The sequence below is a fragment of the Triticum aestivum genome, chromosome 5A, assembly GCF_018294505.1.
Source record: "Triticum aestivum cultivar Chinese Spring chromosome 5A, IWGSC CS RefSeq v2.1, whole genome shotgun sequence".
NCBI lineage: Eukaryota > Viridiplantae > Streptophyta > Magnoliopsida > Poales > Poaceae > Triticum > Triticum aestivum.
This window is the reverse complement of record NC_057806.1, coordinates 706,370,642-706,384,524: the sequence shown is the minus strand read 5'-3', so window position 1 is coordinate 706,384,524 and position 13,883 is coordinate 706,370,642. Positions and strand designations below refer to the sequence as shown.

The 13,883-nt window shown below is 46.8% G+C and overlaps 1 protein-coding gene across 1 annotated transcript; it reads left to right on the top strand.

The window, feature by feature from the left end:
- The first annotated feature begins 10,783 nt into the window (after window positions 1-10,783).
- Window positions 10,784-13,883, top strand: LOC123101856 (malate dehydrogenase [NADP], chloroplastic-like). Its single transcript, XM_044523120.1, has 13 exons — window positions 10,784-10,891; window positions 11,048-11,134; window positions 11,538-11,622; window positions 11,981-12,162; window positions 12,447-12,517; window positions 12,605-12,695; window positions 12,792-12,866; window positions 12,956-13,057; window positions 13,145-13,267; window positions 13,349-13,417; window positions 13,502-13,570; window positions 13,671-13,724; window positions 13,830-13,883. The coding sequence occupies exons 1-13, from the start codon at window positions 10,784-10,786 to the stop codon at window positions 13,881-13,883; spliced, it is 1,170 nt and encodes a 389-aa protein (XP_044379055.1).

Genomic DNA, 13,883 nt, shown 5'->3' with positions numbered 1-13,883 from the left:
CCTTTATATACGGGGGCAGGGGGCACCCCTAGACACACAAGTTGATCCACGTGATCATATTCTTAGCCGTGTGCGGTGCCCCCTTCCACCATAATCCTCGATAATATTGTAGCGGTGCTTAGGCGAAGCCCTGCGACGGTAGAACATCAAGATCGTCACCACGCCGTCGTGCTGACGGAACTCTTCCCCGATGCTTTGCTGGATCGGAGTCCAGGGATCGTCATCGAGCTAAATGTGTGCTAAAACTCGGAGGTGTCGTAGTTTCGGTGCTTGATCGGTCGGGCCGTGAAGACGTACGACTACATCAACCGCGTTATGCTAACGCTTCCGCTGTCGGTCTACAAGGGTATGTAGATTACACTCTCCCCTCTCGTTGCTATGCATCACCATGATCTTACATGTGCGTAGGAATTTTTTTGAAATTACTACGTTCCCCAACACTTAGGTACACATCAATGTCATTGCCGGGTTGCTTAGGGCCTTGAATGAGAACTGGCATCATAATGAACTTCCGCTTCATGCACATCCAAGGAGGAAGGTTATACATACATAGAGTCACGGGCCAGGTGCTGTGATTGTTGCTCTGCTCCCCGAAAGGATTAATGCAATCCGCGCTTAAAGTAAACCATACATTCCTTGGGTCATTTGCAAACTCATCCCAGTACTTTCTTTCGATTTTTCTCCACTGCGACCCGTCAGTGGGTGCTCTCAACTTCCCATCTTTTTTTCGGTTCTCACTGTGCCATCGCATCAACTTGGTATGCTCTTCATTTCTGGACAGACGTTGCAACCGTGGTATTATAGGAGCATACCACATCACCTTCGCAGGAACCCTCTTCCTGGGGGGCTCGCCGTCAACATCACCAGGGTCATCTCGTCTGATCTTATACCGCAATGCACCGCATACCTGTCATGCGTTCAGATCCTTGTATGCACCGCGGTAGAGGATACAGTCATTAGGGCATGCATGTATCTTCTCCACCTCCAATCCTAGAGGGCATACGACCTTCTTTGTTGCGTATGTACTGTCGGGCAATTCGTTATCCTTTGGAAGCTTCTTCTTCAATATTTTCAGTAGCTTCTCAAATCCTTTGTCAGCCACAACATTCTCTGTCTTCCACTGCAGCAATTCCAGTACGGTACCGAGCTTTGTGTTGCCATCTTCGCAATTGGGATACAACCCTTTTTTGTGATCCTCTAACATGCGATCGAACTTCAGCTTCTCCTTTTGACTTTCGCATTGCGTCCTTGCATCGACAATGACCCGGCGGAGATCATCATCATCGGGCACATCGTCTGGTTCCTCTTGATCTTCAGCAGCTTCACCCGTTGCAGCATGCACATCGTCTGGTTCCTCTTGATCTTCACCAGCTCCCCCCGTTGCAGCATCACCGTATTTAGGGGGCACATAGTTGTCATCGTACTCTTCTTCTTCGCCGTCTTCCATCATAACCCCTATTTCTCCGTGCCTCGTCCAAACATTATAGTGTGACATGAAACCCTTGTAAAGCAGGTGGGAGTGAAGGATTTTCCGGTTAGAGTAAGACCTCGTATTCCCACATTCAGTGCATGGACAACACATAAAACCATTCTGCTTGTTTGCCTCAGCCGCATCGAGAAACTCATGCACGCCCTTAATGTACTCGCAGGTGTGTCTGTCACCGTACATCCATTGCCGGTTCATGTGCGTGCATTAGATATAATTAAGTGTCCAAATTAATAGAAGTTCATCATCACATTAAAACCAAAGTGCATACATAGTTCTCATCTAACAACATATAGCTCTCCAGAGCATCTAATTAATTAAATCATACATTGAAACTATGTAAAACATTTCAATGCAAAAACAAATGCAATCATAATCGCAACCAAGGTAACAATTGATCCAACGGCATAATGATCATACATATAGCTCTCCAGAGCATCTAATTAATTAAATCATACATTGAAACTATGTAAAACATTTCAATGCAAAAACAAATGCAATCATAATCGCAACCAAGGTAACAATTGATCCAACGGCATAATGATACCAAACCTCGGTATGAATGGCATATTTTCTAATCTTTCTAATCTTCAAGCGCATTGCATCCATCTTGATCTTGTGATCATCGACGACATCCGCAACATGCAACTCCAATATCATCTTCTCCTTCTCATTTTTTTTATTTTTTTCTTCAACAAATTGTTTTCTTCTTCAACTAAATTTAACCTCTCGACAATAGGGTCGGTTGGCATTTCCGATTCACATACATCCTGCATAAATAAAATCTATGTCACGTTGGTCGGCATAATTTTCATAAACAATAAATGAACCAATAGTTATAAAGATAATATATATACCACATCCGAAGCATAGACAGGACAAGGGCCGACGGGGGTGGATACCAAAACCATCGCACTATATAAGATGCAATAATAAAAGTAAGAAAATAATACAAGTATCTATGTAAACATACAAGTAAGAATATTTTACTTTTCAAAAAGAAGATAAGAACAAGAGGCTCGCCACGGTGGTGCCGGCGATGAGCTCGGCGCGGGTGATCGATGGCGGTGAAGACGGGGACGGGACGTGACGGACCGCTAAATCTAGACAAATATTGTGGAAAATGAAGCTTTGAGGTCGAGCTTGGAGAGGATAAAGCTTAAGTAGTGTGGCTCGGGCATTCCATCGAACACCTTATGTGCATAGGACGTGAGCTAGAGCACCACCAAGCCCTCTCCCCCTCAGCCAGAAAAAAACAGAGCAGTGTGCTCTGCTCTTACGCGAGGGGGTATATATAGGCACTTCATTGGTCCCGGTTGGTGGCATGAACCGGGACTAAAGGGGAGCCTTTGGTCCCGGTTCAAGCCACCAACCGGGACCAATGGTGGTGAGCCAGGAGCGAGGCCCATTGGTTCCGGTTCGTCCCACCAACCGGGACCAAAAGGTCCAGATGAACCGGGACCAATGGCCCACGTGGCCCGGTCGGCCCCCTAGCCTCACGAACCGGGACCAATGCCACCATTGGTCCTGGTTCTGTACTGAACCGGGACTAATGGGCTGACCCGGCCTGGACCAAAGCCCTGTTTTCTACTAGTGCAAGCTTGATGTGCTGAACATCGACGACCGATTAGCCGCTTCATGGCGACGTGAAGACGGCCATCTTCACTTCCCAGGGCTCCGGAGACGAAGGTTAAGAAGGTGGAGTTGGAGACAAGGGCGGATCCACATATAGCTAACCGGTGTCACAGGACACCGGGTGCAAATTCCTGGTACGTTCTATTAGCCGAGATACTGGGCTTGGACACCCGTAAATTTCTTTAATGGACACCGGCAGGAGCGGCCCATATATCAACTCATCTAGTAATAGCCCATCCGGCGGCTTTGGATTGATTGGATTGTTAGAATTGTCTCAAAAAAAAAGATTGGATTGTTAGAAGCTTAGAGCGTGCAGCTTGTTCGGTTGTTTAGAGCATCTCCAACGGCCGTGCAAAATGACGCGTGTGCGCGGTAAACGCAGCATTTAGCGCGCGGGGGGCGTTTTGCCGCGCTCCAGCGGCGGCGGGAAAGCCAGGCGCGCGCCACCTTTTGCGCGTCGCTTCGGGTGCGCCTATAAAGTGCGGCGCGCGCCATGCGCCTCTCCACGCCTCCTCTTCTCCTCTTCCTCTCTCTCTGCCACGCGCCGCTCCAGCGTCCCGCCACCGACGCGCCTCCGCCGCCCCGGCGCCGCGCCACCGACGCGTCGTCATGCCGCCGCACCGCCGAGGAGCGTCCGGCTACCGCGGCGTCCGCCTGCGCCCCAACGGCGGCTACTATGCGGAGATACGCTTCGGCGATCTCCGGCTCGGCCTCGGCACGTACGGGACGGCGCGCGAGGCCGGCCGCACGTACGACGCGGCGGCATGGCGCCTAGGCCGGCCGCGCGGCCAGATGAACTTCCAGGATGTCTACACGCTCCAGCAAGCGCTCGACCGTGCCCCGCCGCCGCGTCTGAACACGGCACAAGACCGTGCAGAGCACGCCGAGCGGCAGCGCCGCCTCCTCGTCGCCCAGGAGGACGAGCGGGTCATGGCGGAGTGGCGCCACCGCCACCCGGAGGACGTCGCCTACGAGCAGTCCTACTGGGCAAGGCGTCGCGAGGAGGACACGCGAAGGCGCCGCGAGATGCGGTTGGACAGGCGTCGGCGCAAGGCGTTGGCGAACGCGCAGTCCGATCTCGTTGAAGCGGGTGGGCAGTTGTTCTTCACGCCGGATGATGATCGGTGGTTGGACATCTGGCTGGATACCTCGGACGACACCGCCGAGGAGGATGACGATAGTGATGATAGCGACTTACACTAGTTTTTTTTATGCAATCTATCTCGTGTTTAATCGTTTGTCGTTTTTAATTATTATGCAATCTATGTTTCGGATGTAAAATACATTTGTATCGTTAAAAATCTATGCAGTCTATCTATTTTCCAATAGTCTAGAATGAGCGCGCGCTGCTTTTTTGCGCGCTGCTGAAGCGGCGCGCGCGCTGCATTTTAGCGTGGCTGCTGGAGCGGGCTGTTAGAGTTGTGTCGAATATTATGTACAAAGTATGTTACAGTTGGACTCTGAGTAGTATTGTGTTTACATAGGATATGTAGTCGTGTCCAAGTAGCACACTTGTATCCTAGGCCTCTCATATATAGCGGGGTAGACACACGATGTAACATATGCCAACATAATAGCATTGGAACACAGGGGAAGCCGGCGGCATGTGCCGGTGTCCAGGGCGACCGGGTGTGGTATTGTAGCGGTGTCATGGGGAGGAGCGCCCATAGTCAAGCCCCGTGAATGTAGCCATATCGGTGAACCTCGTTAACAAATCTCGGTGTCGTGCTTGTGTGATTGCTTGGTTTTCGGATGATCAACGGAGTGCCTCGGATTTATTCTAACAAGTGGTATCATAAGCTAGGTTATTCGGAGGCTGTGGATTATTGATCCGGACGAAATATAAGTTTAAAGATGCAGCCGACAGTGGCGTGGTTCTCGACCAGATTTGAAGAAGCAATCGGAATAAGAGTCGACGGCGTTGAATCGAGCAAGCGGCAGGCATATCGTAGTGCGGCGCCTGGAAGAGGCCTCGTTGGGCGCGCAGTGGTGCGGCTGTAGCTGTCGGCCAAGCCGCTGGTGCGGCGCTGGTTCAAAGGCAGCAGGCTGCTTGGCCTGAGGCCGAGAGCGGAAACAGGGACCCGAGGTGAAGCCACGTCAGGGCCATGGTGATATGGTAGTAGGCCGGGCTGGGAGTGCTCGTATGGGAGACTTGTTCCATACGGAATTGCCAAGGTGCTCGTATGTGCAGCGTATTAGAGATTTGTTTTGACAAAAAAAAGAGGACCGAGTCCTCCCGTGCGACTCGGAAAGAGAGGCAGCCAGGTCCAAATCGGAAAGAAAAAAAATCCATTGATGATACGCATCCATTGGAAGGCAAGGACAAGGCAAAGCAAAGCTAGCATTGGAGTTTTGTGCAAGGGAGCCGAGCCACCACGTGATGCAAAGACTAGTAGTACATGGATCAATCTGGTTCTGTATGCGTACACCAGTACTTGGGCATCGCACTGGAAGCTTGGTAATTTTTTCGCAGGGTCAACCATACGAAGAACCATGACGCCAACGGGTATCAGGTTTGAGATGGAGAAGTTCGACGGGACTGAAAACCTTGAGTTATGGCAAACAAAGGTAAAATATTTGTTAGCACAACAGAGATGCTTGAAGGCGTTGCGGGAAGTCATGTCAGCTATGATGGAATTATCATGTGATGGATGGAAATTCTTGGAAGACGATTTGAGAGTCTCGAGCGTGTTATATAGTCGGACAAATTCGGCTAGGTCGGACTAGATAATCTGACGGATCGACGCAAGTCGGTTGGAACAGAAGACGGTGGTGGAATCGGCGCTGACGATATAGGAGCGTGATGCTGATGGTGACCGACTTCTGGGCGTGGAAACACGTGGCGCAGGCCCGAGGCTTGTGTGGCTTCGACAAGACTATGGCGTGTGGTTGATTCAAGATGGCGTACACATGTGAGCTTGAAGTCGACGGGACGCGAGGGTGGACTGATCATCTACCATGGAGTCATGTTGAAGGTGGAGCTGGAGTTTAGAAGACTTAACTCGGTGCTGATTGAGGGGCTACGACATCAGGATCCAGGGAATCGAAGCCTATTTAGCAAGGGAAAAAAAGCGAGTGACACGTAGTTTGGACTGGAGCCCAGTGGTCTGATGGAAGCGTGAAATTCGTCATCGGTCGGCGATGATCGGTGGTACTCTGCAGTGGGGGTTGAGTGGTGTGGGTTCGCGACCCTTGAGACTCGACTGGGACAGCGGAAGCTCGACGCGGTAGTAGCGGCGAGGCGTGCGACGCACACGGGACATGGAGACGAGCCAGGGCTCTGGTGGTCATACATGTGGTGGGACAACTGCGAATTTGACTCGGGATGACTACAAGCAATGGTGAAATTCCTTCAAGTTTCAGACATGCGGTCAAGAAAGGAGCTGTGATGTTGAGTTCAGGTAACTCTTATTGTGACACCCAATATGTGAGTTGTTCATTTTTCATGCAGGTCAGTAATCAGTGTGTGATGGCGTTGGACTGATACTCTGAAAGTTGGAAGCACAAACTAGAGTAACAAGGAACTTACTTTTGCTCGAGTGTTGACTGTGGTCAAGAAAAGAAAGGACTACAAGTTGCACGTGGAGTCATATGGAGTTTTCGGAGTAGCAGCGGTACTCATGAGATAAGCTCAAGTACAATGTACATGAAAGTTTGACGCATTGACAAATTCAGGATTGTGGAGAATATTCGCCAAGGTGGAGTTTGTTAGAGTTGTGTCGAATATTATGTACAAAGTAGGTTACAGTTGGACTTGTAATTGTATTGTGTTTACATAGAATATGTAGTCGTGTCCAAGTAGGACACTTGTATCCTAGGCCTCTCATATATAGCGGGGTAGACACACGATGTAACATATGCCAACATAATAGCATCGGAACGCAGGGGAAGCCGGCGGCATGTGCCGGTGTCCAGGGCGACCGGGTGCGGTATTGTAGCGGTGTCATGGGGAGGAGCACCCATAGTCAAGCCCCGTGGATGTAGCCATATCGGTGAACCTCGTTAACAAATCTCGGTGTCGTGCTTATGTGATTGCTTGGTTCTCGGATGATCAACGAAGTACCTCGGATTTATTCTAACACGGGCGCAACGCGCCGCACCAAACCAGCCGATGCGCTCGCGGCATATGTGTTTTTTGCGTGCGGCGCTACCGGCACCTGTTGGAGATGCTCTTAACTTCACAGCGACGCGGTGTATGGGCCACCGCCGCGGCACGCTCAGCAGCCGGTCGGCGGCCGCCAGCCGCTCTTCCTGCCCAGGGGCGGCGCCAACGTGGGGTCGTGTACGGGCGGCCGCCCCGGGTAAATGTTTCGTACCTAGGGTACCCACCCTACTACTTTGTCTGACAGACACCATGGGAGCGAGAGTGAGGAGATTCCGTCGTAGTCTGAGGTCGACTCGAGCAGGAAGACGAGACAGAGAAGATAATTAGATGGGCCAGCGAGAAAGTCATAGAAAATCTGGAATCGGTAGTAAAGGCCCAACAGAATAAGAGCCCGTTATTTTTTCCTTTGAGAGTTGATGTTCCCTGTTGCAAAAAAAAGAGAGAGTTAAAGTTGAGTTAGATGGGCGATCGATCGGAAAAACAGATCAGGGCATCAAGCGATCGCGCCTCCATGCACGCCGCCCCGCTGAGTCCCACCGATGGCGCTCCATGGAGAGGGGTCCCTCTGTTCGTGCTACTCAGGGAGCCGTACACACAGGAGATGATTTCGTCACCGCTGCCGCCACATGGCCAGCTCAAAATTACAAGCGAGCAAACAAATAGCAGGTTCTTCCACTCTCCCCCAATCTTCTACTCTTGCGTTCTAGGTTTCAGTTTCGTCTCACTTGACCTACTTCCTGAAAATTGGATACTGAAAAGAGAATTGTTGGGATTGAAGACCAGAAAATTGTTGACCATTTCCATGGCATAAGGAACCCTAGTGGGCATCTACAAAATCCTCTTCGTATAACTACTCCCTCCGTTCCAAATCCGTATCTAGACTCATTTTAGTGCTAGATACCTCCGTATCTAGACAAATCTAAGACAAGTAATTCGGAACGAAGGGAGTATAACTTAGTGGTAAATGTGTGTCTTATCTTTAGTTTGACAAGCATCATTTTGTATAGACTTTTTTAACGTTCCTAGTTCTTGAAATTGAAACTGCTTTCAAAATCCGTTTCGAAAAAAAACTGCTTTGAAAAGTAACTGTGTTGATCGTCTTGTCTGAATGCTTATTACTACTTCGCCAATTACTTGGGTTACCTGTCTTTGTTTGATTGCATTGTGGCTTCAATTATTTGTTTCCTTTAAAAGTTTGCCCCGGGTAACTCCAAATCCTAGATCCGCCACTGTTCCTGCCATTGCCTAGCGCTAAATAATCAAATGAATTAGGTACGGCCACCATTCTCGCTCAACTACATGCATACATCTTAATTTTACCTAGTTATGTTTGTCCAAATTGTATGGCTAGGGTTTTCAAATTTCAGGGTATTAGATTTGAGAATCAGGTTGCTGTGATTAATAAAATTCTCCTAGTGATTCACATCTATTTGGATTATTTATCGACCAAGCTTGATAGCAGTAAGAACTAATGGCAAGTAAATCCACAATATGTACTACTACATGGTTTTGTTTCTTCTGTACGTAATCAAGATATATCGTTCTATGTCGCCGTTTGTTGTTTTTATTGGTTGGAGTTCTTATGCTTTATTGTTCAACTTTATAAAATCAAATAGTATTTCAAGAGGAACACTTCATTTTGGCTAAAAAATTATATCGATGGACATTTTTAGTTGTTGACTGTGTTAATTTTATGTATATTACTGCTTTTTATCCACCGTGTAGTGTGTACACATGGACACCGGGAAATTTTTATTTTGGGTCCGCCCCTGGTTGGAGAGCGCCGAGGCGGAACTGGAGAAGGCGAAGGCAATAGCCAGAGCTTCAGTTCTCCGGGCTCACGGACGGACATGGGGGACGGGCACTGGCGATCATTTAGATTAGGTTTAGAGTAGATTTTAGTCCGATTTGTATGAAAAATGTAATCAATTTCATACGGTTTATATGAAAAATGTTTGAAATGTAATGAAGTTCGTCCGGCTATGTGAAATCCACCGTGGTTGCACGAATTTCGTCCGGTTAGTACAAATAGTTGTTGAAATGTATACGAGCAGCGTTTAATGGCGGCCTCCGGCATCAGTGTCCATGGACGGATGACAGAGCAAATTTACAGGTCAGCGTTGATGATGCCTCCCAGGCAGTGTACAGTTGATTTGTTTCCCTAAACTAACAAGTGTGTATATGCTTGGGTGTTTCCCCCTCAAAGAAAAAAGATACCCACGCCAATATACTGGCCCAGCTCCAAAGAAAACCTGCTCAGAAGGTAAAAACTTCATTTTCTCAAAAAAGAAGGCGTGCCGGGCGGGCGGGTCGCGAGCCATCGGATCTGGTACATCAAGTAGCCGAGCGATGGCTCCACCATTGCAAGTTGCAACAGGGGTCTTGTTGCATTTTTTTTTTGCAACATAAATCTTGTTGAAGATATTTTGTTTTTGCAACCTCTTGCAACAGAGGTGGTGTTCCTGATTTTTTTTTCTCAGACCAGGAGGCAGTCCACGGGACGGCAATGTCTTCCGGCTGCAGGCGGTGCAGAGGCTCGAGTGGCGCGAGCGGCAAACTGATCCATGCAGCAGCATGGGCGCCAGCAACGCGGGAGGAATGGCGAGGTGGCGGAGAAGGGGCGGGGATGAGGAGATCCGGGCAGTTGTGGCCATGCACGAGGATGGCAACTAAGCACTTGTAATATGAACACTAAGCATTTTGTTTTAGCATGGCAACTAAGCACATGTAATCCGGCAGGTAAGTACTATTCCCTTCGTCCGAAAATACTTGTCATCAAAATGGATAAAAAACATGTATCTAGAATTAAAATACATCTATATACATCCCTTTTTATCTATTTTGATGACAAGTATTTCTGGACGAAGGGAATACGTTTTTAGCATGACAACGAAGCACGTGTAGTCTAGATGGTAAGTATTATTTAGCACTCCGACGAATCACTTTCTCTCCCACTTCTTATCCATGGCTGCTGCTCAAAGATTTGATGTCTAATGAAGTTGATGTGTTATGGAAGACACACATTGGTGAAGATGAAGGGAATAGAGTGGGGACGGTGAAAGCGAAGGGGACGAAGTGGGAGCGAATATGGAGCTTTTTTAGAACAAACTGCTATTATGAGGGCCCATGCAGCCTGCGCGTTCTGAACAGTGAACGGCTCGGACGTATATACGGTTTTGATGGTTTATTATTCTTGGTGCCCTGTACGGGAAGGCAGCCGCTGTGTAGTTCAGTCCAAGAAAAATAAGGAAAGAAAAGAAGGAAGGAAGAGAAGAGAAGGGAAAATTCCAGGACGAAAAGATATGCATGCATGACTTGTGTTGCAGGGCTGGGCACTTTCATGCTGCGCCCAGAAAGGAGCAAGAAATATTAAGTGGCACGGGCAAGCCCTTTCATGCTGCACCGAGAAAGGAAAAATAAATAAATAACACGGCCTGGCAAGGTGGTGGCACAGATATATCTTCTCCCGTAACGTTGGACGCACACACAACTTCATCAGTCAGCACTAACAAAGACAACTCCGGCGGTCTTTCCCTTGTCCGGGGAAGCTTTCCACAATGTTAACACTGCAGATGAAAGACGCGCCCTTGATCCGTGATCCTCTTTCCCGCACAGGATGTGGACATGCTTCCCGCGGCGTCAATGGAGGTACACCGCCAATCTTGGTAATGCTTCTGCTGCACAGAAAGACGTCGCTATTTTTGTTTTTCCTTGACAACATTCTGTTTACGATTCATCAGTGGATATTGATAGTTGGATGTGCTTAACTAATACAGAGCTGCTTGTATTAATCTGTGCCCCTCCTGTCAAATGGAACGCAGGACGAAAAGACCACGCCCTGGAAGAAATTAGTGAACGTTTCTCTGACAGGTGCGGCCGGGAGGATATCGAATCATCTGCTATTCAAAGTAAGCAGCGCCGACTATATTCAAATTTTATCTATGTAGGGGTGTTGGCACTGTCAACAATTCTCCTGCTTTCATTGAAAATGCATAGAAAAGAATGTCTCAGTACTAGCAGTCATAATATTCTCATTTACCAGATGCAAGGGCAGTATATTGATAGTGGCAAGTACTGCCATTCTACTGTTGCCACTAATGAGTACAGAGTCATGTGTTTCTGTTTTAGCCAATCTGACAACCGAAACTACCTGCTATATATGCACATAACTGATTATTACTTACATTTCTGCTGATGTACCATCTTTGTGTTCAATTACAATGCGAGTGACCATATTCTTGTCTTGAAATTTTGCGTCTAGCACATCTGAATATGTTAGTACTGATCATTTATTGGACTAAATGTTTGTAGCTTGCCTCCGGTGAGGTTTTTGGACAGGACCAACCACTAGCACTGAAGTTATTGGGCTCGGAAAGTTCAGTACAGGCACTAGAAGGTAGCTTCACTCACTTATTGTCCTTCGCATTTGAGAAGCAACACCGATCCATCTTAATTTTCTACTCCCTCCGTTCCTAAATACTTGTCTTTCTAGGCATTTCAACAAGTGACTACATACGGAGCAAAATGAGTGAATCTACACTCTAAAATATGTCTACATACATCTGTATGTAGTAGTCATTTGAAATGTCTAGAAAGATAAATATTTAGGAACGGAGGGAGTAGTACATAATAGTACACATTTTGAACTACATTCCAAATTCCAATATTGCTGTACTCCCAGGTATATAAATAAGTTACTGAGACAGAGCAATGTCTCCCTTCTTCCTGATGCTTTCCTATAATTACAACTCCAGGTGTAGCGATGGAACTGGAGGATTCATTGTATCCACTGCTAAGGGAAGTCAGCATCGGCATAGATCCTTATGTGATCTTCAAAGATGCAGATTGGGCCCTTCTAATTGGGGCCAAACCCAGAGGACCTGGAGTGGAACGAGCTGCCATACTAGATATCAATGGTCAAATCTTTGCTGAACAGGTTTCCTTTTGCATTCTTTTGCTCGCAAGAATCCTTTATGTGAAAGAGACAGATTATTTTCTTCGCAGGGAAGTATATCTCCAACTTTGACATTGAACTATGTGATTCCTTTGATACAAAACATGCGCCGTCCTCTCGCGTATTCTAGGGTCAAAAACTATGATTCCTTAGCATGAAACCTGCTAAAAAACTTGAACAGAAATCTGATTTTAACAGATATGTGAGTACACAAATGCTCACAGAATAGTTGTGTTGTTATTCTCTGAAATTTTGGATTGTCTCAGGGGAAAGCACTTAACGCTGTGGCATCTCGGAATGTGAAAGTCATAGTTGTTGGGAACCCCTGTAACACTAAGTATGGACAGGTTTTGTGGTTGCTAAGTGTGTTATTAATTTATCCTGTTACCATGTCTGACCTGGGGTATATGTATGCTTCTTTTAGTGCTTTGATCTGCTTGAAAAATGCTCCCAACCTACCAGCAAAAAACTTTCATGCACTGACAAGGTTGGATGAAAATAGAGCCAAGTTTCAGGTACTTGATGTTGAATCTTAATTATCTATGATGTGTTTCTGTTATTTAATTTCAACAAATGACAAGACTAATCTGTCATTCACAATGTTTTTGCAGCTAGCGTTACAAGCTGGTGTGTTTTATGACAAAGTATCAAATATGACTATCTGGGGAAACCATTCAACAAATCAGGTGAAGATATGATTACAAACAACAAGGCTACTCCGTTCGTGCCTTCGTGGTGCTTTGGAGAACTGATTTGATGATTTTCATCTGAGTAGGTTCCTGATTTCTTGAATGCCAAAATTAATGGGAGGCCAGTAAAAGAAGTCATCAAAGATACAAAGTGGCTAGAAGAGGATTTCACTATAACAGTTCAAAGGGTACAACTGCTCCACATTTATCTGCAATTTGTCTATCATCTGGGACAACCAAGAGAATATTGTGTATTCATTCATATGGCTATGCAGCGTGGAGGTGTGCTCATCGAAAAATGGGGCAGATCTTCAGCTGCGTCAACCGCTGTTTCCATCGCCCACGCCATGAGGTCCCTTGTGACTCCTTCCCCAGAAGGGGACTGGTTCTCTACAGGGGTAATGCTTTCTACTTTAGGATTGTTCATTGTTTCTTTTGTTTTGGTGTACCACTGAAGCAAAGGCAATGCCCAACCATAGGTTTATACGACCGGAAATCCTTATGGCATAGCAGACGACCTCGTATTCAGCATGCCGTGTAGATCAAAGGTAAGATTTCATACTGAAATTCCCATTACTTTTCTTCTTGTTATTATACAACATCAGAATTTCACGATGACATTATTCATACAGGGTGATGGCGACTATGAACTAGTTCAAGATGTGGCAATGGACAATTTTCTCTGGGGGCGGATAAAAAAGGTAGTATTGAGTTGTAGGAGTAATGGATGATGATATGAGCATAGATAGAACACACACAATATAATGATTCGAATAACCGATCTTATAATAATTCCTCCAGAGTGAAGCAGAATTGATCGCCGAGAAAAGATGTGTTGCCCATCTTACAGGGGAGGTAAGTGATCTTGAAAAGTACTTAGTATCTTCTTGCAATGAAAGGAAAATGATGGGGAATTATGCTACAGAAATTACTAATGCTACATCTGTTCTTGCAATGTAGGGTAATGCATTTTGTGATCTTCCTGCGGATACAATGCTTCCAGGAGAGATGTAG